Consider the following 27578-nt stretch of genomic DNA (forward strand, 5'->3'; position numbering starts at 1 on the left):
ATAACAATTATGGTGGTACATTTGGGACGGTTCTCCAGTAGCGCCAAGGTCGTTGATTGGCCTGTGGCACGTGCCACTGCGACTATGCCGATATGCCGTTCTGGAACGGCACATGCTGTTCAGGTGGAACGGGTTCTGGAACGGCTGCCGTTCAGGTTGAACGGCTTATGCCGTTCAGGAACGACACTGCCGTTCCCAACAAATATGACACCAGCCAACCCTCCTCCGTATAATTTCAAGACTTTGAACGGCAGTATTGCTGTAAATTTAAAGCTATATATTTGGTCTTCATTTACTATATATCACACAAAGCTGAGGTCCCCTGCATGGAAAATCAGCCCGAAAAGAGGTTCGAAGCCGTGCCTTATCAGATGGAAACCCTTCGCTTCTCGACGTTCCCCAGGGGGTCAAGAAAACAGGCCAATACAAAAGGCAGCTAGAGAAACGGAATGTGAAAATAATATTTTCCCATTACATCAGCCCGGAAAAAAACGTACTTCCCAGAGACCAGACGAGTAGGCTACTCTTTACAGGACTCTATCCAACCCACAAATAGGTTAAGGAAAGGAACGTACCACTGCAGTTGAGTGTGTTAACTGTTCAGGAGTCCTGAGCTCTCCCCTTGAGAGGCTAACCCTTACCTTCTCCTAACCTGGAACTTTCTTAGATGTTCACTGAACCTCAACCCCTGACCCCTGGGCCCTTAATTTAGGAAAGCGACCATAGGACCGAGCTCTGAACCCCAAGCCCTTGACAGTAAACAAGCAGTAGAGGTAAAAGTGGAGGGAGGGGCCGGGGGAAAGATGATTAGGCCTACCAGTTCATATTTAAAGAGTGTGTACGATTGAGTGGCATCTAGCGGTGAGGTTGCAGATTGCAACCAACTGACTACCCCTACCATTCCAATGGCCTAGGATAAGCTGGCATTTATGTACTTCCAAAATGATGTCATTGTCCATGACAGCATCGATAAACCAAGGGTCAGGTGATGAAGTTAATTGATCGATTTATGCATTTTAATTTGTTGCTAAGTCTGTACAACTAGGTCATACCTTACAAGTAGTGATTAGGGTTGCTTAAAATGCAAAAGATGTGGTTGCTCGAGCCGTTTGTCCCTTCTGGGCTACTATAGAAACATGGCAGTGCAATATGGTATAGAAGACTTTAATCATGGACCTATTAGACTTTAATAGGTCCATGATAGAAGAGAACCAACTTCCTATGTCCTGATTACAAATAACTATTTGGATGGGTAGGACTCGTTAAAAAAATTACACACATTGACTATTAAAAAAGCTTTAATAGTAAGATATTCAGTACTATACATATGTATATATATATATTATATATGTATACATACACATACATATACATACACATATACACAAATATATATAATTATTATTTTTATTACTTAGTTACAGCAGCTTGCAGAATCTTAACATGTGAATTCCATAATTGTCTCTTATTATGCTCACATAATAAGGACATGAAATTTAAAACAGCTTATTTTATGTATAGTAAAATAGTAAAAAAACAAACCTCTTTTGTAAAGTAACTTAGTAAACATGTTCATTAGACCCATTCAAATCTCCAAAATCCATTTTGATTACGAAAATCAAAATCAAACACGTAAAACACATGCAATATTCCATCATATTTTATTAAATATTTACTAAATATTGTCATTCAGGTATGTATGAAAAGATCAATATTCTAGAATTAAGGCACTTAAGTGAATATAAACTCCTAAGCAGCAAACGTAGGTTTTTCAAAAATGTAAAACAGTGAAAAGAAAAGGCTTGCTTATAATATTTAACATAATTATAATTTGCTCTAAAGAAAGACTTATTTATCATGTTGTGCCATAGTACAACAGAGTAAATGGCCATAAGGCTTATCATTTCATGGTTTATCCATAACATAATCTAGCGGCAGTAGTACAGTGATCCAAATGTTATTCCATAATTCCGAACCCGATATACATTTTTTAACTTAATTTCTTTGGTATAACACATTTTAGAGACATTGTTTGACCTTTGCAAATACAGATCTGAGTATTTAAAACAATATTCAGTGCTTATCTCTCTTCAAGAACCCTGGAAGATACGGAGCAGATCTAGGTCATGGATCATGGGAAGGTGCAAAACAAATGAATAAAAAAGCAGAGGGGGCAATCTCCTGGATTACCTGCCTGTTAGGCCAATTCAACGTCATGGCACAAGATAAAAGGTTCCCTAATTGGCTAAAATTCAACCTTGTGGTGAAATGCCCAGTACAAAAGAATCATAAAAGACGACTCAGTAGGCTTAGCCTTGACCTAATGAATCTGTTAAAGGGCCACTTGGTAGTCAAAACGGCATGAGAAAAAGTTCAAAAAGTTACAATTAGCTTATATATATTATATATATAAACACAAATGGCATTCAATATATTTTGCTAATGAAAATAAGAATCCTACCAAAAAGTTAACATTACTCCCATAGAAACCTAAAACCAAATGACCCTTAACCTAAAAACAAATTATGTAAATTGAGCTCTCTGCATATGGATGCCAGTTGACGAACATATTAAAACTATGTGTGATGCAAAACTAACCCAGCACAGCTTGGTTCACCAGTGTCAAATCAATCATGGCTTTTGATGGTTATCAATGGGAACTTTAATTTCTTCTCCTCTGGGTGGTCATCTTCAGCATCCAGGTCTATGGTTGGCTTTAATGCATGTTTTATTCTCTGCGGAATGTTAAATGGAGGTTTCAGAAACAAGTATACAAACATAACACACACACACACACACACACACACACACACACACACACACACACACACACACACACACACACACACACACACAGGGTAGACTGCTGACATATATGATAACCAATATTATAGGTTCAACGTCAGGGTTAAGCTTGTTCCCACAAGCCTTTTCAAACAGTTCCCACTGTTTGAAAAGACGAGAAACTCAAAAATGACTGCAAGTCACGCGATGACAAAGGAAAACGGGACAAGGCCGGTCCCATATCTCTGTGCGGTGGTAGAAGCAGGTGTTGCGGAGAGAGTGGGCATTGGTGCGGTGGTTACCTGAAGCAAGGTGCCCTCGTTCCTCCAGATCTCCTGCAGAGCTCCCAGGGGGATGCACACGATGGAGAGCAGGGAGATCCCCCAGCCCACCACGTTCGCCCAGGCAGGGAACACGTACTTTCCGTAGTGTGCTGGGCTGTACTGCGCGATGCTGGACACCAGGATGACCTGCGATAGCGTTGTTTTTATTATTGAGGCATGACGTTGCTTTGATTCACAGCAGCTTATAGTGAAGGTCTTCTTGTTGTCGTGCTGTGTGTGCTTTGTTTCTGTACTGTGACCCTGGCTGCAAAACATTTTCCCATTCAGGGACAATAAACCACCTGAACTTGAGACATTATTGAGGAGGTAGGGGTAAGGCTTCGTGCTCAGGGAGGCCAACAGGTTATACTGCTGATTCTGGGGTTTGAGCCAATAACCTTTTGGCTAGGTGTCTGACACCCAAACCTGACCTGGCCACCCTATGTTCCTTTCATTAGTATACCATCAATATTGATGATAAGATATAATCTCTCGTTAATCTATGAAATCTGAACTCATATAAATCGTGAAGGAGCTAATAAATGACTCACCAGCACCAGGAGGGGGGTGGCCACCATCCAATTTAGACGGAAAAAGAGGTTGGGTTCTTTCCCAAGCATTGTCCTTATCATTTTTGAGATTCGACCCACCCCTGGAACAAAAACATACTTATTAACAAAATGCTTTGAAATAATAACATTTGTATATAAAAAAAAAACGTACAGTTTATTAATAAATAAATTAACAAGAACTAAAAAAAAGAGGAGATAGAGACAGAGCGAGAGAGATCCTGAATGGCTACACCAGAGTTTTTCAACCTGTGTTACGCTAAACACTGGTGGTTTATGAGTGTACTGCAGGTGGATTCTATTCTTTAAATGTATATAAAATGTATACATATATAATTCGTTTTGTTCAGCAAATATAATATTATGGCTTGCTATTATTAAAAAAAATACTGTCGCTTTGTAAGTCCCATCATATGTTTTCCATTGTAATGTTTTCCATCAATGTTTTGTCTTCATTTTTTTCTTTGCTAAATAAACCTACTCAGGGCATGAGCAGCGTTGCTGGGATTTCCTTCAACTGTTTCCATCTGGCCATGGCCTTTCTTACAGTAATAATTCTGTATAGATTAGATGAGGGCACTATTTGCTCAGCCGCTGCATGTGTATTCATAAATATGTACCGTTGGCATATGAGGTGGTCCATTGAAGGTCTTGATAACAATTTAGTTGTACGCCAGAAATCTAAGGTTGGGAGGCATTGGGCTATACCATGCAGTACACATGACAACTAAAGTTGTACACCCATAAAAAGATAGACAAACAAACATATGAGGAGTTGAGCCGTTTCTAATTATAGTAACAGTTCTACAAGCAAGTCTTCAAAGGATAACTCTAGAGTCAGCTTCAGCCATTTCCTAGGGACCAGTGGCGGCCTGTCAATGTCTGTCCTCTGAAAGTGTTTGTTTTGCCCCTGACTAACTCAGATTGTTATTAGGAGTGTTATAAGCAGATTTGTTTGGACAAAAGAGAAAAGTTATGTTTCTCTGTAGGATTCAATTCCATTAGGATGATGAGTCTGACACAACAATGTGATCATGTCAGCGGCCAAAAACAAAGCACTTTTAGAGGGTGTACATTGAGGGGAGGCTATTGCTATTGTTGATATCAGGAAGCAGCAGGAGGTGGGGGGTTGCGTAATTGGCTGCCACCTCCCCTTACTGCAAAGTATCTCTTCCTCACACGATGCCTTAGGAAAGCGCGGAAAATCACAATAGGCTACAGTTCACGATGCTGCCATCTGCTAGACGTCACCGGAGCATCCGGCCACAGCCCTCTAGACTCACAAACTGTTCTTTTCCCTAGGTCTTGAGGTTTCTCAATGAGACAACAGCACGGAGAGCGTGAGAGTTATCACCAAAACTAAAATAAGCCATCTCTTTAGCGAAATGCAAATCCTTCTGAGAAATCATCATCATCATCATCCCACAAGCTGTGTGTGCACTTCAGTAGAATGTATAGACATATATAAAGACCTATATATATATATAGACAACGGCATGGGGCTTCACAACGCGTGACAGAAGACAAATCAAACACCAACAGTAAAGCTTTTGCTCCTTGCTTATACTGTCATCCACAGTTATCGTGATAGTTAGTGGAGTTTGAACGCATTTCAAAAGCTTTGGTTTTCTGAACCAATTTTAGCTCAGATGTGGGACTTCCTGTTATTAACTTCAACTTTACATAAAGAAATTAACCCAACCAAAAAAAAAAAAGAATTGGAGAGCATTTGAGCGAGAGAGAGTGAGAAAAATGATGAGAATGAACGAATGTGTAGTACCAAAGATCCAGCAGACTGCCAACACTTCAAAGAAGGCTAGGAACATCAGGGAGACCACGGCAGTGTAGTGATCCATGAGCTGAAACACATAGATGCCCCCCTGAGAAAGACACAGTGAGAGAAGACGTGGGAGAAAGAATGGCAGAGCTCCTTATTTGTTTCAAGGGGCAATTATAAATCCACACCAACAGTTGGCAAAAACTAACAACAACATAAACAACAACAACGGAAGTTCCTAATATTCCATCGTTATAGAGACAAACACATCCGAATGCGAATGATACACAATCCATCGAAAGCTAAGGTGAGCTAGCTCCCACGATAGCTCCTTTTCACACATGCGTCATGGCAAGTCAAACAAAGGTGCTCTCATAACACGGGTTACGGTTCTACTTTAATAAATATATAATGAGATAATGCCGCATTGGTCTTTGGCTCATTTACCAACAAGTTAAGGGCATCTTTTGTGGATTTACAGTTACAAATCTCAACCAACTTCTATTCGTATTCCTACTTCATTAATTTGGGATCAGCGAGTAAGATATATAGTATTTATTTTATTTAAAATAAAATATATATAATAGGATTTAAAATTAATATAAAAACTAAATCACTGACTAAATCGGTGGAGCACAGAAGTTTTTATATTAATTTTAATTTTCAGATAAAGTGGATAAAGTGCTTTTTAATCAGGAAAAACGCTGCTCACCTGTTCACAGGCCAGTCTTACAGCCTCGCGAACATGGCGGCGACGTTGTCGTATCGCAGCAACAGTTTGAAGTAGTCAACGCGGCTCTATGTATACTGTATAGGTCTGTGCAGATGAATGTGTTTAGAACTAAGATAGAACCATGATGGCCTCTAGGTGAATAGGCCCCATAGCTCTGGAGAATATGAAGTAAAGAGGAGGCGAGGGGGCCTGTCCTTCAGCTCACCCTGGTAATGTGGGGGATGCCGAAGAGAAAGCACGCCGAGCAGACGGCCAGCACCAGCAGCTCCCTCCTCTTGAAGATGCGCAGCACCTTGACCCCAAACTCATCCACGACGTAGGTGACGGCCACCTCCGCCATGGAGAACTGCAAGACAGGGGCAGGGACATGGAGAGGGATGGTTATCATATGGAAAAGATTGATTAAAAATTCACCAGCGCAAATAAAAATAAAAATAGTCTGAGGAAGTATATTCCAAAACGTACTTTTCCGCCTCAACCACTGCTTCTTCTTTTTGTATCAATGTAAAAATATGTTTTTTAAGTGGTTGAGATATTAGATATATATATGCCCTATATATAAAGTCTTATATAAGCCCCTTTGTCAGCATCAGAATGCTTTTGACTGGGGGGGGAAATGCTATGCAGCTCTGTGATTGGTTGGCCAACTATCTTTCACAGAGGTCGAGTAATAGTAATTCAATGAGACTAGTTTCAGTCAAATTTACGAATCATATCTTTCCTCTTAATGGTCGGGCTTCGTTATCGCCAGCTACGTGACATGTTCTGCCCGCTGTGAGGGACACGAATCCAATAAACTGGGTATAGGCTTATGGGCGTGCCTTGGTTTACTTCACGTTGCCAGCCGCCGCGAGTAACGTAATCGCTGGTGAGGAGGACATTGTTTCTGATTTGTTATCTACAGAAACAAATAGGTTAACTCTTAATAAAAAGTTGGAATTAATAACAGAGACTCACACATGGGCTAAAATTGGTTCAGAAAACCAAACCTTTCGAAAGCCATTTCAACTCCATCAACTATCGTGATACCCATCAACTATCGCGATACCCTGTCACACGCTCTGCACCCCAGGCCGTTGTCTATATATAAGGATATAAAAGTATGAAGTGCACACAAAGTTTGTGTGATGATGTGATTATGTGTCAGGTGTTAAAGTATTTCGGTATGGTAACTATGAAGCAAAAGGAGGGGATATTGTGTTGAACACGTGTGTGAGCGACAAACAGCAGAGCCTATTCTAGCCCCGGGGCTTTCCCCGGGGCTCTCAACAGACTGCTTTCTTGTGGCTATGTAGGGGCAGCTTATGTGCTTAAAACACGTAACACAGGAGGATTTGCATTTTGCTTAAGAGATATCTGTTTGTAGTTTTGATGATAACTCTCACTCTCTCTGTACTGTTTGCTCGTTGCATTGCTATGGCTGGACTAGCGTATTTGTTCTTTCTTTCACTTAGTTGGAATTATCAGAGGTACCTTTTGCAGTACTATAGAGAGGACACAGTAAGCTAAACTGGTGGTCTTTTATCACGATGGGGAAAGGGGGTCAGAGGGCCATGGTATAAGAGTCACGGTTTGCTACTGGAGTCCTCCCACTATGAAACAAACATGACTACCATCATGTTTGTTATTCAGGGATTATTGCTATGTATCATCATCTAATTTATCAATATCCTTGTCTGAAGATTCTCTACCTTTGTATAAGACACTCTCGTGCATTTGCCATTCACATATCATGTAATCAAAGCCCTGAAGAAAACTGGGCAGATTCTTCAGGCCAATCTGTCCCTGAACAAACCAAATAGATGCTTTGTCTATATCTGAATCTCTCTGGGTGATTCTGCCTTGGTCCCAAGCCTAAATATTATTACATACTGGTGGCACAGAAGACTCTTTGTGTTTTTCCATGCTGGGATGTTTGTATGAATGGGTGAATGTTAGGCAATAATTGCAAAGTGCTTTGAGTGGCCGCTGGTTGGAAAAGCGCTATATACTGTAAATGCATTTCATTTACCATTCAGGGTTTGCGGCATCAAATGTTAGTTAAGGTGGTGGGGTTTGCAAACAACATTGGCAAAATAACGGAAACAAGAACAGTGAAAGAGGTTGTGCAATTTTAACGATACAAATATTTAAAAGTAAAGTGCTAAACAACATTGTCACAATAACCACTGAAACAAGAACATCGTTTTTCCCGGGTTTTTTTGACGACGTAGTTAGGCGGCAGCCGTGTGTTGCTTAGGCGGCGGCCTAAGCTGTAAAGTGCTGTGGGAAACCCTGCCATTTATCTGCCACATATGAATATCCTTTGTTTTTGCCAGTCTCTGCTGACCAGTTTGTAAACGTTCCACACTACTCCGAAACAGTTGGGGTTCCTTTCGTGACGTCAAAGGGCCTGTTAGTATACTCTTCGACGTCAGCTGGGCAGCGGTTGTTGACGGTGCCCTCCTAGAGGGGGTTAAGCATCTCGGACGATTATAGTATCCCGCCACGGTGTGTCTGGATGTGTCATAAGCATCTGAGAGATGCTTCTGCTTCCTTGTCTCGGACACTGTAGGATAACGCCACTGTGTGTGGCGCATATCATATACAACATCGCTCATTTAAATGCTCACACATGACAACACAAGGCTACTAAAAAGGTATCTTAAAGTTGCCAGGGGTCGAGACAATGAGGATAACCTCCCCCCCTTCAGTGTTGGGATAGTTCACTTTCTACGTGAACTAGTTCAAAGTTCAGTTCACAAATTTTAAAATGAACTAGTTCAGTTCAACGTTCATAATTCAAAGATTTGAACTAAGTTCACAGTTCCAAAAAATGAACTAGTTCATAGTTCTTTTTTTCAATATGTTGCCGTGTGAGCTATTATTTTTTTCCGGTATTTTGAACATCGAGCCCACTTCGTGATTCGTCTAGGATGATATAGAGTGGTTGAATCAAGCATCGTAGCGAAAATGTATTGTACATTTAGCGCATTTTGTAAATCCCATTGATTTCTGTTGGAAGACTCATTGCTTCGTTGGCCGGAAGCGGAAAGGGAACTAGTTTGGTTGTAGTTCAAATTTGGTTGTAGTCTTTTCGCTCGGTTCTAGCCCTACTGTTGAGTCGGAGAACCGAGCGAAAAGACTACAACCAAGCGTAAACAGCCCCCATTTACGTTTCCGGCCAACAAGCAATGATTCTAGGAGGTATTCTAGTCCGCTGAGCTATGAGCCAGCGGGAGATAACGTTATGGATTGTACATATTTATAATTCGAAATTCGTCTCAGCCTTTATACCACAGACACTCTAGGGTCCATAGCATATAACCGTGTTGTCTGATTACAGTTTGATTCATTTTTCACTATTTAACAGATCTCGTTCTGAAGAATAATCACCGCGCCATTCGTTTCAATGGGAATCGGGACGGTCTATACTTTCAACATAAAGTGTATTTATATTTTTTAATTCGTCCCAGCCTTTACACCACAGACACTATAGGGTCTATAGCATATAACCGCATTTTCTGATTGCAGTTTAATGTAACAGTAAGCTGACAACGCCGCAACTGCAAATGAAACACACGGAGATAACCATGGCAACCGGTCAAACAAATCATTCTGCACGCGCATCCGCCGTTTTGATAAACAAATAACCCCCCAATTGAACGAAGTTAAACCGAGTGTGCGTGCCGTTCACAGACACCAGAATGAACGAGTTCACAGTAACGTTCATCAGGCAGTAATACAGTACGTTCAGTTCACGTTCGCCGAAAATATGAACGAGTTCATGAACTATCGTTCAATGAACGCGTTCAGGCACAACACTGCCCCCCTTCTTCCAAGAACCCTCAGCCAGAAACAATATCTTTCTCAAAAAGTGTTTGATTTTGGGCTGAATCAAAGTGACACTTTAATGATTTGCACGTGCAAACAACTTTAACCACAACTTGGGAGAAATGGCCCCAAAAGGTTGGGATCCACTGAGCTACACACACAAACCTGGCTATCAAGTCCGAGACAAAGCAGCATCAGGAAGAAGAGTGCAGCCCATAACTGGGGTACCGGCATGGTGGAGAAGACTTCTGGGTACACCACAAACACCAGGCCAGGCCCTAGAAACACAGGACAGACGCCGATAAAAACCAAAGGTCAGGGCCTTGACTCAAAAAAACCACACCAGGGTCTAGAAACACAGGACAAACAGAGTTAAAAACTACATGTTGGGGCCTCAACAAACAAACCCCAGGCTAGGGCCAGGATACACAGCACAGACACAGTTACAAACCCAGGCTCTAAACAAAGCAGCTAAGACCCAGATGCAGATACAGTTTCAGTCACAGTTAAAGGGAGCCACAGACACAGAGACTGAGACACATAGAATTCTGTTAGACATAGTTAAACCCAACCCCTTGCTCTAAAGGAGAGATCACACCAGAGAACGGTTACCAGAGCGGAGGTGTTGAACCCGCAGAATAAAGAAATGCTAAACCATCCAACCAAAATGACGTACACAAAGAAAGCCAGGAATGTTACACTGAGACGAAGCGGAAAATAAGCTCTTCTGCTGATCAATAATTAGTGGGTGCAGTTAATCATAAGGCCTTGAGCAGGACAAAAGAAGCATGCAGTTGACACCCAGACCTTGTTAATAATACATTCTTGTTCTTTCATTTGCATCCTTGCGCCCTGCTCACGCATCTTCACAGGGCTAAATAGCATTTTCTTTGGTCAAGGGTTTAAACAGTGGGTGCCTTGATGCCATTCGAAACAGATAAACACAGGCACAACACACTTTTTGATGGTTGATCTTGTTTTACTGATGAAAATTAACACTTTGAGCAATATAAAGTATTCTGGTTCTACTCGGAACAAATCCATTTGTTATTTTTTGGGGGGGTTCTAATGTCCTGTCAGCCTCACATAGGTTTCTATTTTCAAACAAATATCTGGTTACGTTTGTTTTTCTTTCAGTTGGAATGGATGCTTTACTAGCTCTTGTTCCGTCTCCAGTGTAGTGTAGTACTTAATCTTTAATGAAAACAGTTACTCAAACCTGTCAGTTTCCCATTAGCAGCATCTAGTGCCTTGAGTTGTAGCTACAGTTTAAGCTATGGACACTAGCTGGTGAAACCCATCCCAACAGAGAGACAGAGCCTATATAATGCCAACAAAGAACCTGCTATTGAGAGGGATCCAAGCAAGAGTACACACCTTTCACAACAACTGGCTTAGGGTGCACTCACACTAGGAAATCTGGCCGTGGCTGTTGGCCGTTTTCACAACTGGCCCCATTGTTCTATGGCCTGCACTCACACTAGGCCATCTGGCCGTGGCCGATGGCCGTCGCAACTGTGGCCTGGCCACGGTAGGCTCTTTTACATACGTCATCACGTCGTAACACGTCATCACCAAGCGTCCACTGCATGGACCATAATAAAGTCTGCCGCCAGTCAGAGGTTTAACAACAATGGACAACAACACAGAGAACACAGTTCTTCACCAACTGTGCCTGAATAGCATCGTCTGCCCACAGACACTCGACTTCTCTATGGGACCAACGTGAACCAACAGTTGAACCGCTTGACGCCATGTTTACCGTTTAATGGGAAAGAAGGCTCGTCGCGTTTATTATGTCCATGGTCGTCGCATGGACTATACGTCATCCAGCTCAGGTTGCGTAGCCGTGCGTGTGCGCGTGTCGGCTCATTAGCATCTGTGACGTGGCGGCCCGTACCGTAGCAGCACACCTCTCCCAAGTGGCCAAGTTGGCCTGGCCTGGCCAGAACGGCCACACTCACACTGGCAGATTTGGCACGGTTAGGTGTGAAAACGGCCACGGCCACGGCTAGATGGCCGAGTGTGAGTGCACCCTTACTCTCTCTCTTCACACTCACCATCTGTAGCAATGTCATCCACCGGAAGGTTATGGACGTGAGCCATGTAGCCGATGGCGGAAAATATCACAAATCCAGCTAGTATACTCGTTGCCGAATTAGTGAGCGCAACGATTAGAGTGTCCCTATAGGAAGGAATTAAGAAAGAAAAAGAAACACGGTTGGAAATTATTTACATGTAATATCGATTATTTTTGGATCTTCGTGATACATTTTTTCTTGACTATATCACAAACACACCATGAAAAATTCCTTTGTTTGTGAAAATAAAACTGGCGATAAAACACATTTAAACTCTCATTTGTCTTTCAAACATAGATTTGGCGACATACGATTGACTAGAAGTCAAACTCGTTTTTTCGGGAAGTAAAAGTCCCCAAAAAACCGTCCACATACCAAACCGCTATGTTTATGCTGCTATCCATTTGGATGTACGAAGTGGTAAAGTCGCCAATCTCCCAGCTTTCTTGCGGCATTTCACTGAGGCACGCCCCCTTTCGGTCGTAGTATCTCGTCGCTTTCAAAGTAGAGCGAGCAGATCTGTACAACTAGCAAACAAGATGGCTGCGCCCATAGTCAATGGGGATCGAGCTGTATTTTCTTTGTATTTGTACCACGTTGGGGGTTGTAATGTCGATTTTAAATCCTCTTACACACTTGATTTCATTGCTGCTTTAATCCGGTCACCAATTTAAGGTCTTGCTTTGCGTGAAATTCAATGTAAATGTATGTGTTTTCAAGCTGGTTTGCCAAAGAGGCTATGTTGCTAATGATGACTAGCCCGCTACTACCCCTCGTGGCTCGACAGAAACACGACAGCACTTGTTGAAATAAAAATTGGCGAAAATTGCAAAATATTATTGCAATGTAAAAGGCTTGCAATGTTAATGTTTCTGTAAAGGCTGGCAACCATTATACACTGGATTATTTATTTTTTCCAAAATAGTTTTCTTCTTAAACTCGTCGGACACAAATAGCAAACTGGAAGGCTGGAGCAAGGGAAATACGTCACGTTCTCGCTGAAGCAGGTCGTTCGTACCAGCCTACCATCAAAATGGATAGCAGCATCACTCTGGGCCCTGATATTCAACATACCGGAGGATGTTGTTGTTGAACTTGTTGTAACTAGCCAACGAGATCATGGAGCCAAATCCAATACCGATGGAGTTAAACACCTGGGCCGCGGCATTCACCCACACCTGTCGCAAGGACATGGAAGGTCAGCCGTTTTATGATGCTGTCATGGGGCCCAAGGATGTCATTGCTGTAGACTACAGCATCACATGCTAGGGCACCACTTACAACTACTCAAAGAAAGATGATACTAAAGAGGCTCAAAACGAGTTCAACAGATCGATCACCTCACCTGGACTTCCAACAGCTTTCCCCAGACAGGGGTCAGGAAGTAGATAATGCCATTGACTGCTCCAGGGAGTTGCACGTTGTTTATTAACAAGGCGAACAGCACAAAGTACGGGAACAGTGCTGTGAAGTACACCACCTGCTCGGCACCAACAAAGGGGAAACAGCTGTCACGCGTGTGCATTGTTCTCTATTAGCATTAGCCAAAATACTTTTTTCTAAGCTTTTGAAGAGCAATGTGGGAAGAAAGTATGAACACTGTCCAAATAAGAGTAAATAATCGTAAGAAATATTACCACAATAATAACAGTAACGGTAAATACTAATAATTGTGTCATTATTATTCGTAATAATATGGATATCATAATAATAGTACACATTATGAATAATTATTATTATGATAATAATAATGACAGAACAAACACACTGTTATTCACATGAAATCGTATGTAATAAACATTGAGTATCTAGTCCTAGATTGATGGAGAAGGGGCTCTGACCTTGCCGGTAGACTTGACGCCCTTGAAGATGCACAGATAGACGATGGCCCAGGCCACAAGGAGCAGGCCAAACAGCTCCCAGCGGACACCACCGGCCTCCTCGATGCCATCCGTCTTCTCCAGAAGCTTCCGACTGAGAGACATAACATGTATGAAAATGCCGAAATTGTTCATAGCGTTTTTAAAGACCAATCTACCGAGAAAATAACGTAGGTTTGATCCTGCTTATATTTTGTAGTGGAATTGTAATCAAGCTATTTAGCAGACATCCAAACCGACAGATTTAATTGGTGTTTTGTTTAATCCATGACTGAGCAGATGGCAGTAAGGTGTCTTACACATAGAAGCCTGTAGGCTGCGGTCTTTGGGGTTTGAACTCTCTACTTTTGGGCTTTTTGTCAAACACCCTAACCACAACCCCATCCTTTGGGGGAGGAATACCAAATATCAGTTCAGTGACATTTAACAGCCGAACAAAACATTGGACAAACATGACAAGACCCATTCCTTACTCAAAGAACTGCTGGCTGGCTGACTGCAGGTTAGAGGCGTTGCCAGTGAGACCACTTGAGCAGTTTTCAACAGCATTCCAGCTATTGTTGCAGGACTGCCAGGGCAGGGTTGTCCAGAAGGAGTTGAGGAAGTAATACAATGCCCAGGTAATGATGACGTTGTAGTATGTACACATCAAGAAGGATATGACGGTGGTGGCCACACCCACACCTGTAAATTGGAACGAGGAGGGGGGAGGGAAGCCTGGTAAGTTTCCATGCACGTAATTTGTTTATTGCACAATATATGGTAATTTGGCACAAATGAGCTGTTCATGGACACATCATGTTTTACCTGGCTTGGGAAAAAGGTTACGCAATATCTTTCATCTCAGGAACTACAGTTAGGTCATTTAGGGTGAGCGTTTTGAGTAAATGCTGAGTCATTACGATGAATATGATGTCATCAATAATTTATCTAAAGTAATTGAGTATGAATGATAAGGAATTTAAGAAGTTATTTCACAAGTCTGTTAAATATTATAGTATAGGTTTGAGAATGAAAAAAAGGTTACAAAGTACATTATGCTACATAGCCGCTTTCAAGTTCAAGCTCAAGAGTTTTCCTGCTTGTCCTTAAAGTTAGGGTAGATATTTTATTTTGGAAGCATCCTTTGGTCTTACAAAATTCAATTGACATCCCAACGGCAATCAATAAATCAAATTTGTTAACATTCCAAAAAAACAACCATTGTGATTTTGGAATAATTTCAAACGTTGTTTATCCATTAGGCATGACCTTGAGTCAGCTTTTGACCCAATTCCTAGATGAAAACAAAGCACACCGATTGTTAAGTATCCCGAAAATGTGGCCCTGCTATCAAAATATTTTCATGTTGAATAGTGAAAGGCAGGAATGCCCCGCTCCATTGGGCCCTACGCTGTTGGATTTAGAGAGGAAGGAGTAAGTGGAAAACAAGCTCTACGATAGCATAATGATCGCGCCCCTAACTAAACCCATCCCTGAGCTCCAAGATTAGCCAGAACCAACTGTCCACAGGCCGCGACAGGCTCACTGCCCTTTGTGATCACTGCGTTGTTCACATTGAGTCGATCCAATATGCGGAGCAGCCAGACACTGTAGGTGGCGTAATGGTTTTTGTTTGTTTTTTTCTGTCCAACAGTTTGTTCTTTTGGACCCAGCTAAAGAGCCAGTTAGTTTAGTTTAGACAGGGGTAGCAGCTTAGCAACTAAAGCAGTGGATTCCTGCCTGTAGTCAAGCATTCTAATTGGCCTTAGTGTCTGAGGGGTAAATAAGCTTGCGTTGAAACATATTTTTTCAAACAACGTAGACAGAGCTACAAGGTAGCTAAGGTAGAATTCTTGACTACTTTAAATGGTATGTGAATTACTAGACATTTGGCTACTGTGAGACAAAGTAAAAATAAAGTTTGGAGGTTGAGGTTTTGATCATGGCTGCTATGACAACATATGATGGGATATATGGGGTGCCATTAGAGGATTAGACACCTTCGTTCCGGTCTAGTAATTAGCAGCCTGAAAAATCACTATTCCACAGGGGATTTTACATCTACATAACCATAACTAAACAACCAAAGTGTCATCCACTGTAATCAGAGTCTCTGAAGTGTGTTATGGTTCATGATTATTCACAGGTAACGTATTGAGGACCTACATAATATTACCTTTAGTATCAATATATTTGGTTTGCATTGTCATCTTTTCCAATTTGTAAAAACAGGCTTCAATGAGAACATCAGATGGCCATATGACCACAACCTTCCAAATTCAACACTTTTCATGAATTAAAGGCAAAAAATGCATTTTGTTACAAGTAATAATCATGTGATACAATTATAAGCCTTCAACATGTATAATGCATGGTCACAATACATTTAAAAAAAATATTCTGAAATAACTACCTGCTTTTGTCCATTTGCTAGCACAGAGAATTAACCAGGCACAAATGATTGGATTAATCAAGGGACGGAACCAATACGTTTTGACCGGGTAGAATATCTCTGTCTCAAAGGAGAAACAACTATGGAGAAAAATGGTTTGTTAGCACCAGATAGAAAGCCACATCAATTTAGAATGGGGATAAGGGGGTACATGTTGATGGCTGTGTTCTTGTTAGGTTGGGAAAGTAGATCATATCTGACCATCTGACTGTGCATGACTGTGCGTAATTTGGTTCTATACTCATGGGGTGTGTGCATGACTCACGCCCTACAGTGATGGCGTTGTTGGTAAAAGAGTATCATTGTATAGGGACTTTTGGATTAACTATGCTTCCATTTAACAATGACAACAGAGAGTTGTGAGTTCACAACGCTCAATTTCTGATCTAAACGTATATAAACATGCCTAGGCGAAATAAGTAATGATTCTACCAACAACTTTCCAACAGGTTCTCAGCCATCAACTGATCTTTTGAAAGTAATGCATTTTTCATTTGATGAAAACCAAACATAAGTAAACAAACATTGTTCATAAAACATTCATTTATTCCGACCTTTGAAAAAAAGAAGGAACATATCAAAGTCCTGTGAAATAGACCTATGAAGAATAAATCCAGCCTCCTAGGCTCCCTGTTCCCTCGGTCAAATGTCCATGGGAAATAACATGGCTTTTTTGAACGATCATAACAAACTCTGTAGGTGGCAAAGAAGTAAAAGCTGCGTCACATTTTAAACTACACACTCTTTCCGCCTAGTTTCCATTGGGGTTTTGGATTTTTTTTTTGTATGCCAGATAAAGCATGTCTCCATTTAATGTAATTAACATTCACACATTCCATTTTTGTTTATATAATGTTGATGCTTAATACAACGATAACCAACAATATCTGCCTGGAGATTATGGTTTTATGGTATGTTTGTATGGGATTTATTGTCAAAAGAGTGCTATTGTTGTTATATTCTGCATAGAAATGGTGGGGCAGACAATCAAAAATGGAATTGTGTTTCTGCCAATACTGCATTTAGATACAATATATAACTAATGTTTTATGTATGGTCCAATGTTAATTCCTGATAGATATTCCTCTCTGGCAGATACAAGTACACCACTCTACTAGTAGTTCTAGGTTTTTTGGACACTGGTTGCATGTATGGTTAAATATTTATCCAAGCAAATATTGTCGACCGTGTTAAACACCTTTACCGATAGTTTCAGCTTGGTATTGTTTCTAATCAGGTGGTGAGAAGGGAGTGACTAGTGATAACCCTATATTTGAACAGGTAGAATACCACAAACAGCCTTCTTTTTTTTAATCAATATCCAAAAAGCCCATTGGTTATTTTATTGTTTTGAACATCAATTGACTATGAAACTAAATGTACAGATTGTGACGTGTAAGGAGGCTTTGCATTTGAGGTGACTCACCTTTAAGCAGGGGGCATATTTTAGCCAGGGCATGCACAGGGCCAAGGCGTGTGTACTGTCCAATAGCAAACTCCATGAACAGAAGAGGGATGCCGCACAAGAGCAGCATGGTAAAGTATGGAATGAGAAAGGCACCTGAAACAGTTGGATAGAAATTGCAAAAGCATTGTATTAAGGCATGCAACAAGTTCATGGTTAAAGATGAGGTCAATTGTGCGTGCACTGAGCTCCTAACTGAGCCAAGGAGTCGGCTCAGTTAGCATGTGCTCCAAGTTATCCGCTTCCATTGACTTGCAGAGTTACAGTATGGTGACTTTTAGGCCTCATATAATGAGTGGCATGCACAATTACATTATCAGCTGCTCGTAGCTGGGTTGTTTATCACAGATAGATGTGTGATGGCCCTCGTTTAAAAGTTGCTTTCGACAAGTGTCTGGTGAATATTGTATATCGTGCTTTTCCAGCTTAATGCCTCCTATTCCCACACTCCCACCAGGTATCAAATCGACGAGGACTGAACCACCAACTTTCCAGTAGCAAGACAACTTGCTCCCTCTCCAGTACTACAGCCAGCCTGATGTTGTCAGCACGACTACTATCTAAAAACCCCATCAAAGTCCAACACCAAATCTTCCACTAAAACATGAGCATTAAATTATCACATTTAAAAAAAACATTGTAAAAGAGAAAGGGGAAATGGAAGTGCCATGGGAAGACATCGTCTGAATATTTGCTGAATCATGATGAGCAAGAGGAAATTGCCTCTGTAAATACAGGAAAGAGTAACATTAAATGTATATAACGTATGTTCTTGTTTTCTTTTGGGTTTGTTTTGCAAGTCTTTGCAAGCTTCCTTTTTTGAGGTAGAAACTACCTTGAGCCTCACTTTTTTGAAACATTGCGATTTATGTGTTGAAACCTGAGGCTAGAACGGATATACAAGTGCTTGTTAAAACAGCCCAATCCAGCATTTGCATTCTATGGTATTGTGTTTAGAATTGCGTTTTTTATTGGTTAAAATAATTGCATAGAGAAAGCAAATGTATTTTGGAGACTGCGCTTATCAATGCATTTAAAATATATATATTATACGTTAAACAAGATTTAAGTGTAATATATGACAGTGATGTAAGGACTCCCATCAAATATTATCATAGTTATGGTAATAACCAGTGTTTCATTATAATTCAACGGCTAACCGCTCAATGAACGATGACAATCTGAACAGCTGCTACTATGCACGTGTTTGCGATGTAGGCACACCCACAATGTTTGTCACCGCTAACAGGTAGTGGTGAGTCATCCTGATGACATTGCATTTTTATTAAATCAATGAGAAGGTGGATGGTTCCTGAGGCAATGAGTCCCTACCGTGAAGCAAGCAACTGGAAATGTAACAAAACTAGTAATTATGTTGATGCTTCCATCCGAACCGACTCTCAGTTATTGATGGACTTAAGGTAGAAAGACATCGTGGCGCCTTGTCTAGAGGACATCGTTAATATTTAGGCTGGGGGACAAGCATAGATACTGAGCCACAGAAAACACAATTTACACTTTAGATGAGGCAACAATTAATGAACTTATGAGCAAACCTCAGAATAGAACTAAGATGTTTATATTGCATAATAGATCCTAGTAACAAAGAACGGGGACCGGTTTGATTTTAGAGTTGTTCCGATGCCAACACCAGTAGCGTAAAACGCTTCAGATACCGCCTAAAATGCAGTACCGGGTATCGTTGAGTCTGCAAGTCTATGCTGCTATCCGATACCATCAATTGACTAGAGCATTTACTACACGGGCAAAGCACATCACAAACTGTGAAGGGTCATGCTGCGTTTGTCAATGGTCGGAGTTTGGAAGTCGGCAGTGGGAAACAATTGGTACATTTTTGTTGAGCAGCAGTCGCCATGGTAACTGAACTGACAATTGTTCATTCTCTGAATTCAGATTGAAAGACAGACGACAGGCCGGCAGACAGACAGACATCGACGTTTGGAGATAATAAACATGTATTTTTAACTAAACAAGACCATAAGAAATAGCGTATTGATAGTTCCCACGAATGGCGGTGGGTCAATAGAGGGCGCCGCCCCTCCGTGAAATATTCACTTGAATATAGCTGCCAAGCGCCAGTCTCGCAAAGCCAGACCAAACTACAGCAGGTATTTGTCTGGAACCACGCTATTTAAAGCCGTCTATCCGGGGGGGAAACTGGGCTGATCTGTTTTTATTTCTTTAAACCAATCACAATCGTCTAGGGCGGGGCTAACCCCGGGAAGCAGCAGCGGTGTCCATCCGAAATAGAGTGGCGAAGTCACGCCCCTTCCGGTAGGGCTCATGGGACCTATGAGATCGAAAAATATGAATGGGTGTCAATGGAGAGAAAATAATTATTTTCTGGTCCCAGTCTTTATATGCCCTGGATTACACATATGTTGTTTGTGGATTTAAATGATAATTTTTCATGCAAAGAAAACTAAAAATGTTCGTGAAGAAGTTATAATTTTAGGTTTTATGTGAGGCCGCTTTGTGAACTACAGCTCTTCGCTGCTCTCGACGCATATGATATACGTCACCACACCCGCCCTTGGAACTCGGCACAGAGATGGCGATCTCTCTGCCCCACTTCACCGCTTTTTCCAAGGGGAGGATAAAACCGTCGAAAGAGGTGAAAACCATTATAAATCGGGGCACGTGCAGAGTTTCAGTTATGCCGATGGGAAGATTGTCGGTCTTCTCCACGCCAGTCGCAGGGAGCGTGACGTCACATACGAGCCGTGTAGTCTTTCTCGTTGTGTTTTCTCTACAGCCTTTATCTGAACAATTGCACAATAAACGGTCGAACTCTTTGCATGAAAAATTATCCTTTAAATCCACAAACAACATATGTGTAATCCAGGGCATATAAAGACCGGGACCAGAAAATAATAATTTTCTCTCCATTGACACCCATTCATATTTTTCGATCTCATAGGTCCCATGAGCCCTACCGGAAGGGGCGTGACTTCGCCACTCTATAGTGCAAGAACATCTTTCTCCCTCAGCAAATTCTGTAAGCAAATCTTTTGAAGTTCTTTGCAATTTTCGACGGAAAGAGCCAAACATGCTAGTTTTACAGCGCCGTCAAAGTCCTCTTCAAAACTCGCCATACTGACTAGTTTCCGAGTTTGAGGGGGAGCACAATACGGGAAAGCCAGCAACAGGAAGGGGAGGATTAGCGGTGGAATCCGACCCTAGCGCTAGACGCTGTCCATTTCCGCTCAGCCAGATTAGCCAACTATTCATTCTACTTGCTGTAGTTTGGCCTGGCTTTGCGAGACTAGCCAACTATTAACAACTTTTATCAATACAAAATAAATCAACAAAAATCCATAGCGTTTATCCTCGTTTAATTGTGTGAGATACTTGTCACTGCCAGCAACCATTTAAATGCGTCTGAACGTCAATGATTTGTGCTAGGCTAGTTATTGGTCATTCGAAATAAATACCTCCTCCAAGTCAGGGGCGCCGGCCACGTTGAAGTCAATGTAAACTTGCTAACTTTTTGCTGTCTAGCAAGCAGAGACAGCTTTTCATTGGCGCAAGAGGATTCTCCCTCGGGTCGCACCAGTGTGCGCCCCAGGCCAATGGTATCGCGTTTCTTTTCTGTTAACACCACATGATTGGACAATTTAGCGAATCAATCAAATAGGCTATCTCCCTCAGCAGCATTCGCGCAACACAACTACATGTAGAGAATAGATAGATCGCTAACTAGCAGAGTTGTAAGCACTTTCCACCCTTTTCAGTGGAGGAATTGGACTCCCCAAGCAGTGTTACACTTAAAAGGAGCATGTAAGTTACATATTAATTTAGTCGTTCGGCCTGTAGGAACAAAATGAAGCAACTGTCCCATATTTCTAACTGCATTTGAAGTAGACATTGAGACTCACAAAAAATGGACACTAAGACAGTGATCATGATTTGTCTCAATATCAAAATAACAACAATGGGTAAAATAGCAATGGCTGGTGGAATGGCCATAAAGTAGGTCCGTGTATGCAGTGTAAGCTTGTCCAGGCCCTGCAAGTCAGGATGTAGGCTATGAATCTGAATGAATAGTAGGTAAATAGGTAATAGGTAGTGGCCATCCCCAAAATGCACCAGAATACAGGAAATCAAATCTAGTCAATTCAATTTTTTTATGGGGGGGACGACGACGACGACGACGACCCAGACCCAGACCCAGACCCCAGACCCCCTGTCTATATATATGTGCCCCACCAACATTTTTGATCACCAGCCGCCACTGCCCACGATTGAAAAATAGATTATTTCTGTAAATATATATAGATTTTGAACAGGGGAAAAGGCTTTCTCATGATTATTAATTGATACACAGTCGGTAATTGGTATCATGTTTCTCTCATGTCAATCTGATAGGCAAATACATCTATCAACTTTATACGATTATCAATTAACGTGTCAATGTTTTTGGCAGGTTTACCAACGCTTAAGAGTTATTCATTGAGCATGTACTGCCCAATCCTTCACTAAATTCACGCTACCATAATTGACTAAATCTGAATTTGCTGATATCTATATATATAAACAAAAACAACTCAAAAATGTCCCCTGATTTCATCCTAGGAACTGTGCATCTCGTTGTATTGTTAGGCCTGTTTAGGCTACCGCGACCTTACCTCCACCGCTCCTGTAACAAAGGTAGGGGAACCGCCACACGTTGCCGAGTCCCACCGCGTAGCCCACCGACGCCAGGATGAACTCCAGGTTCCGACCCCAAGTGGGTCGTTCTTCTTCAGCCTTCTCGGGCATGGTGTTGTCCAGCCGCCGGGGGTCGGTTCCTGGAAGCGCGTCTGTTTGATCTAGATACACTTCGATGGAAGCAGCTGATACCTTGCCTCTGGATATTGTGTTTTCAGCTCCGAGACCCATTTGTGTTGTAATTTATACGCGGGGACGAGGTGAAAGTGGGGATATCAGAAGCTGATGGAGCATTCAATTAACTACTGCCGGTCGATTCAATCGATTAGCCAATGATATAAGACCCGGCTTCACCTCATTTATTCAAGTCTTGGACAACCTCAGAAGATGCACGATGCGGCGACGACTATAGAAAGGTGAATCTCAACTACCTAAATCCAGCAAGACATTACTAGTGATTAAGGAACGATATGTTATATAGGCCTACTGCTATTGTGTCTCCAGTGGCTCCGCGCTGACAACTGTTTCCATAACTCCCACATGTAACAGCGTTGTAATAAGCAATACATAATGTCTCTCGTGTAGCTCGCTTGCCCTTTTAAATTGAACAGTACGGAAAGCTTAAAGGAACAAAAACGACCAAGTTCAAATCCAACCACTGCCCACTTTGGTGCATGCCAAATTATGACCAGATGTATCAATGTTTAAGCATAATCAATAATTGTATAGCATCACAAGAAACCAGGCCTACGGTAAATATAATAATAAGTAATATTTCATTATAATATTAGTTTTTCCTCTCGCATCCCCGCCTTCTCCCTCTCCCCCTTCTCTCTCTCTCTCTCTCTCTCTCTCTCTCTCCTCTCTCTCTCTCTCTCTCTCTCTCTCTCTCTCTCTCTCTCTCTGCTGTCTCTCTCTCTGTCTCTGTGTCCGTCATGTTTGGTTACATACCTTCGAATTACTATAGCTAAATAAATAAAAATACTACATTTCCTAATCGTCCATTCAATTCATAATAAAACACAAAACCCAATCTTAAACCCAATATAAAATAATACAAATGATATGGAGGAAATAGCCGATGTAACATACAAGTGTCGTGTGTGTATCAAGTTGTGGCATCACATCAGTCATGCTACGATCCGGTTTCTACGGTGGCAGGCACGCTTCAACAAGGTGTGAAAACCTTTACCTGTCAACCTCTAATAAGGAATGCTTGCCCAGGCTCGAGAAATAAATAAGACATGTTTGTATATTTGAAGTATGCGCCTGGGGGGGGACGTCTTGCTGCTCGTCTTGCTGCTATGTTGCTGCTCAAGACGTGCTTCCCTTCCAGATTGACCACGAGTTTTGCATATTTTTTCAGATTTAGCAAATAAGCACCCCTCCAAATTGTAATGCGATTTTCTCATATATAAAATATGAATTAAATGTTAAATATAAAACCTAAATCTACCTTTTATATCTATAAGTGTTCCCAAATCCCAAATACATACAACAGATATGCTAATCAGTTCGGACTCCTTGGTCACATTTCGGGCGGCATCCAGGGCCGGATTAACAATTTCCTGTGCCTTGGGCAACAAGACTCAAGGGCCCCCCCACCCCTGCCACAAAGCAACAAACGAAAAGTCGCTATCATCAACAGCATATTGCCTATAGTTCTATTCGATCAGGCTTCTGCATGGCTCAGTGGAGATGTATGCATTTACAATAGCCCCAGCATAATTCAAGAGATAAAATCGATGCACACATTTTCAACATAACTTTTTACAATGAATCTTTCACAGAACTTGGTGGCAACAGAGTAATTATTAAATGTTCCAATATGTAGCCAATCAATATCCTTCTGGCTGCAACAGAGAAATAATGCAGACAGCTAGGGAAGCCCTAATTTAAAACCAGAGATTATTTTTTAAATGCTCAAATGTGATTATATTCAGCCATGAAGCAGGCAATTAGTGTGTATTGAGTAAAAGTAAACCATTGGCTACACTGTTGCATGTAGCTCAAAGTAAAGATCATGTTTATTGATTCACAATTCAACATTTGATGTTGATGCACCACTTTATATTCATAGTATTTTATTTTAACAAATGGGCCTTACAACTGGCCTCCTTTCAAGACTGAACTCATGAATACACAAACTATTTAATTATTAGGTCTAATGGCCTATATTTGTTTTTAAAGGTGAGCCTAACGACACACTGGCATTCCAGACACTATGTGAATAACTCATTCAAAGCATTTCATATTAGGCCTAATACATGTCTTTTAAGTCTTATAGATTTTCCTTTTGTTTAACAGGTGACCCTGGTCTATCTTAAATCCATGCACAACATCTGACATTAGCACACATCTATTAGGCCTAATTATTTGTATATTTTCTCTTCTTTTAACAGGTGATCTAAGCACACTGGTCTTCTTGACTTAACATATGTAAACCCATGCACAACATCTCACATTAACACTATATGAATTCTTATTATCTTTTCTCTTCTTTTAACATTGAGGGCCCTATCTTGCATCCGGCTCAATTGACTTAATCACTGGCGCATGTGTCGTTGCTAGTTTGCAACTGGCACAGAGCTCTTTTCCCTCCTGCGCCACGCGTCGGTAAATTAGGGAATGATCTTGCGCCCCAAGGGGCGGTTCGGCAAAAGGAGGAGGCGTGTTCTGGCGCAAACATTCCCTGGTGCTATTTTGCCGTTGCAGAAACCACTTGCGCCACAAACCAGGAAATACCTGATTTAAAGTCAGTGGCGCGATGTTCCGATGCTATTTTAAGGGCGCATGCATAATGTTGCTTGTGCACCTCGCGCACACACATTGCTTCTCTCATCTACCTAGCCACACATTCTTGGTAAATTATTTTGGAAAGAACAGCTGATACAGCGGTAATAAGTTGTACTTTTAAATCAACGCATCTGCAAACACCATACAGCAAACACATATTTTCTTGACACAGACATCGTGTACATGCCCATAACTTTTAGGATTGATGAGTATTTGATCGTGAGAAAACATTGTTTAACCGCGAGTGAGTGTTAAAAAGAACGAATGAATGCGGGTGCGCGTGTGTGTATGTGTAAAATAATTAATGAATGTGGGCGCGTGTGTGTGCGTCCATCTGTTTAAACACATGCAAACTAAACACGTAACGCATAATAGAGTCCATGGCAATGTATATTAACGGGGGGACACATGCATATTAGGAACACAAGTCGATAACGATAATGAATGCAATACTGATAAGAAACTATGTTTATAATGTATTGCGTATATCATTAAATAGAACCACAGTTACCGCATATCATATGTTATATCATATAAGATTTCTTTGCCGAAATTTAATTGAGGACTCAGTATTTCTGAAGTTGTGGAAGAAAACCTTATTCCATGTGTGAATAAGGCCATATTATTTGCCCATAAACTGAGCCATTTGAAGTTTGAAATTCATGTGCATCTGTCTCATCGGAGACTGCAGACGCGCTGTCAAAATATCAACTCGTCAGATTCAAATGCGCTCATGGCTCTTAAAGGGGATGGGAGCTTGCACTCTCATTGGTTTATTGTACGTTACGCCCAAAGCACACCTACGGGTAATTAGGCTACTTCAGACCAACCCTTTTTAGATTTGCGCCAGGCGCAAGAGTTATTTTTTGCGCCGGTAAAATAGCGACATCGCCATAGAACCGCCCACAAAGCTACTAGCGCTTGGCGCTTCTCACTTGCGTTTCAGACCGTTAAAATAGGGCCCTGAGCCTAATTATCTGGCTTTCTTAACTTTACATACATTTTAAAATCAAGATAATGTTATATTTTATATTTTTTTTGTCGCCCGCCACTACAGCTGACGGCAGGCATTTGTGCAGGCAGCTACAAACATTGTTTTTTACGTGATTTAAAATATTTTGATCAAACGGGTTGCAAATAAGTTTAAAACATGATCTAACATATAAGTTGACGGTTTCCAGGCCAGGGCCCCTCTTCAAGCACCATGCTTGACAGTTGTTCATTATCAAACTATTGTGTGTCATGTCTTTAACTTATTTTGTTTAGTGTTTGTTCTCCCCCTGTCCACCTGATGTCCATAGACTTTTTCCCTCAGCTTACATCTCCAGCCTGCAATCAACTCATTCCACTCCTGGGTCCTTGTCTACCTTCCCACCCGCAACGTATTCCCCGATCACTCTGTCTCCATTGATACTAGTTCACCTCCTTTGTTCCCTTGGCAGTTCTTTGTTTTTCTCATGTCCATTGTTCCTTGTGGTTCCCAAATGTAAGTGTTTTTTCGGCCTGTAGATGGATATTTTGAGTTTCTTGTTACATTTTCTTAGTCCCAGTCTGCATTTTGATCCTATCCCTCTTTGTTCCTGCTGCCCCGCCGACACCGACCATGAAATTGTGTCTCCGCAACTAGAAAAACTGGCCTGGCTGCTTCTGAGTTCAGTAGCGTGACTGCGTGCGACTTTTCTTTATTATCTGTGGCTTGCGGGCCAATAATCAGGACGGGCCACCGGGAAAGCTTTTGTTGCTCCTGATGGCCTGCATGGGCCTGGTTCCAGCATTAAAATGCACTTTGCTAACTTTAAATGCGTTGGTTATTTTCTGCAAATGTATATATTAAATTAACCTTTGTAATGGATTCATCAGCGAAAACAAAGTGAACCCAAACTTCCGGGTTGCTCCACAAAAACATGTCGGCCTATTACGTCAGAAGAAGAAATGTCTAAGTTACATAAAATAACACTTAACACAACAGCTCAGATGACTACGCAAATACCTTGATTAAAACAGGCCTGGTGTTGTACCTCTAGAATTTAGGCTGTTTACTTATTGTTCGCCAAATAAATTCAAGGCCTCCTGCTCTCATGGGTAGAAAATAGACTTGATAAGCCTTCTGGACCAAGTTTGACTATAGTAAGCACTTTGTTAGACTAGCTCCACATCTTTAAAAAGGCTGTCTTCCTTGATTTCCCAACTAATGCCTTCATGGCTGTTAAAACATATTTAGACTTCTCTTCTCTGCAGCTTGAGAGACAGAC

The 27578-nt window shown here is 41.4% G+C and overlaps 1 protein-coding gene across 1 annotated transcript; it reads right to left on the bottom strand.

The window, feature by feature from the left end:
- Positions 1-1280: 1280 nt before the first annotated feature.
- Positions 1281-23149, bottom strand: si:ch211-225b11.1 (uncharacterized protein LOC561694 homolog). The gene is made up of 13 exons (XM_060054114.1): positions 22509-23149; positions 17821-17955; positions 14434-14644; positions 13922-14054; positions 13426-13560; positions 13155-13258; positions 12060-12184; positions 10165-10277; positions 6392-6532; positions 5457-5556; positions 3659-3759; positions 3087-3254; positions 1281-2735 (listed from the first exon to the last, which is right to left on the bottom strand). The coding sequence occupies exons 1-13, from the start codon at positions 22759-22761 to the stop codon at positions 2628-2630; spliced, it is 1827 nt and encodes a 608-aa protein (XP_059910097.1). The 5' UTR covers positions 22762-23149; the 3' UTR covers positions 1281-2627.
- Positions 23150-27578: the final 4429 nt, after the last annotated feature.

Source organism: Gadus macrocephalus, chromosome 6 (genome assembly GCF_031168955.1).
Source record: "Gadus macrocephalus chromosome 6, ASM3116895v1".
Taxonomy (NCBI): domain Eukaryota; kingdom Metazoa; phylum Chordata; class Actinopteri; order Gadiformes; family Gadidae; genus Gadus; species Gadus macrocephalus.

Coding starts and splice junctions, on each gene's coding strand:
- si:ch211-225b11.1 (XM_060054114.1), bottom strand. CDS start 22,761: ATGGGTCTCGGAGCTGAAAACACAATATCCAGAGGCAAGGTATCAGCT. Junction 14,055..14,433: donor GCCAGCCAGCAGTTCTTTGA/GTAAGGAATGGG, acceptor TATGTCTCTCAG/TCGGAAGCTTCTGGAGAAGA. Junction 6,533..10,164: donor GTCTCGGACTTGATAGCCAG/GTTTGTGTGTGT, acceptor CCTGTCTTGCAG/TTCTCCATGGCGGAGGTGGC.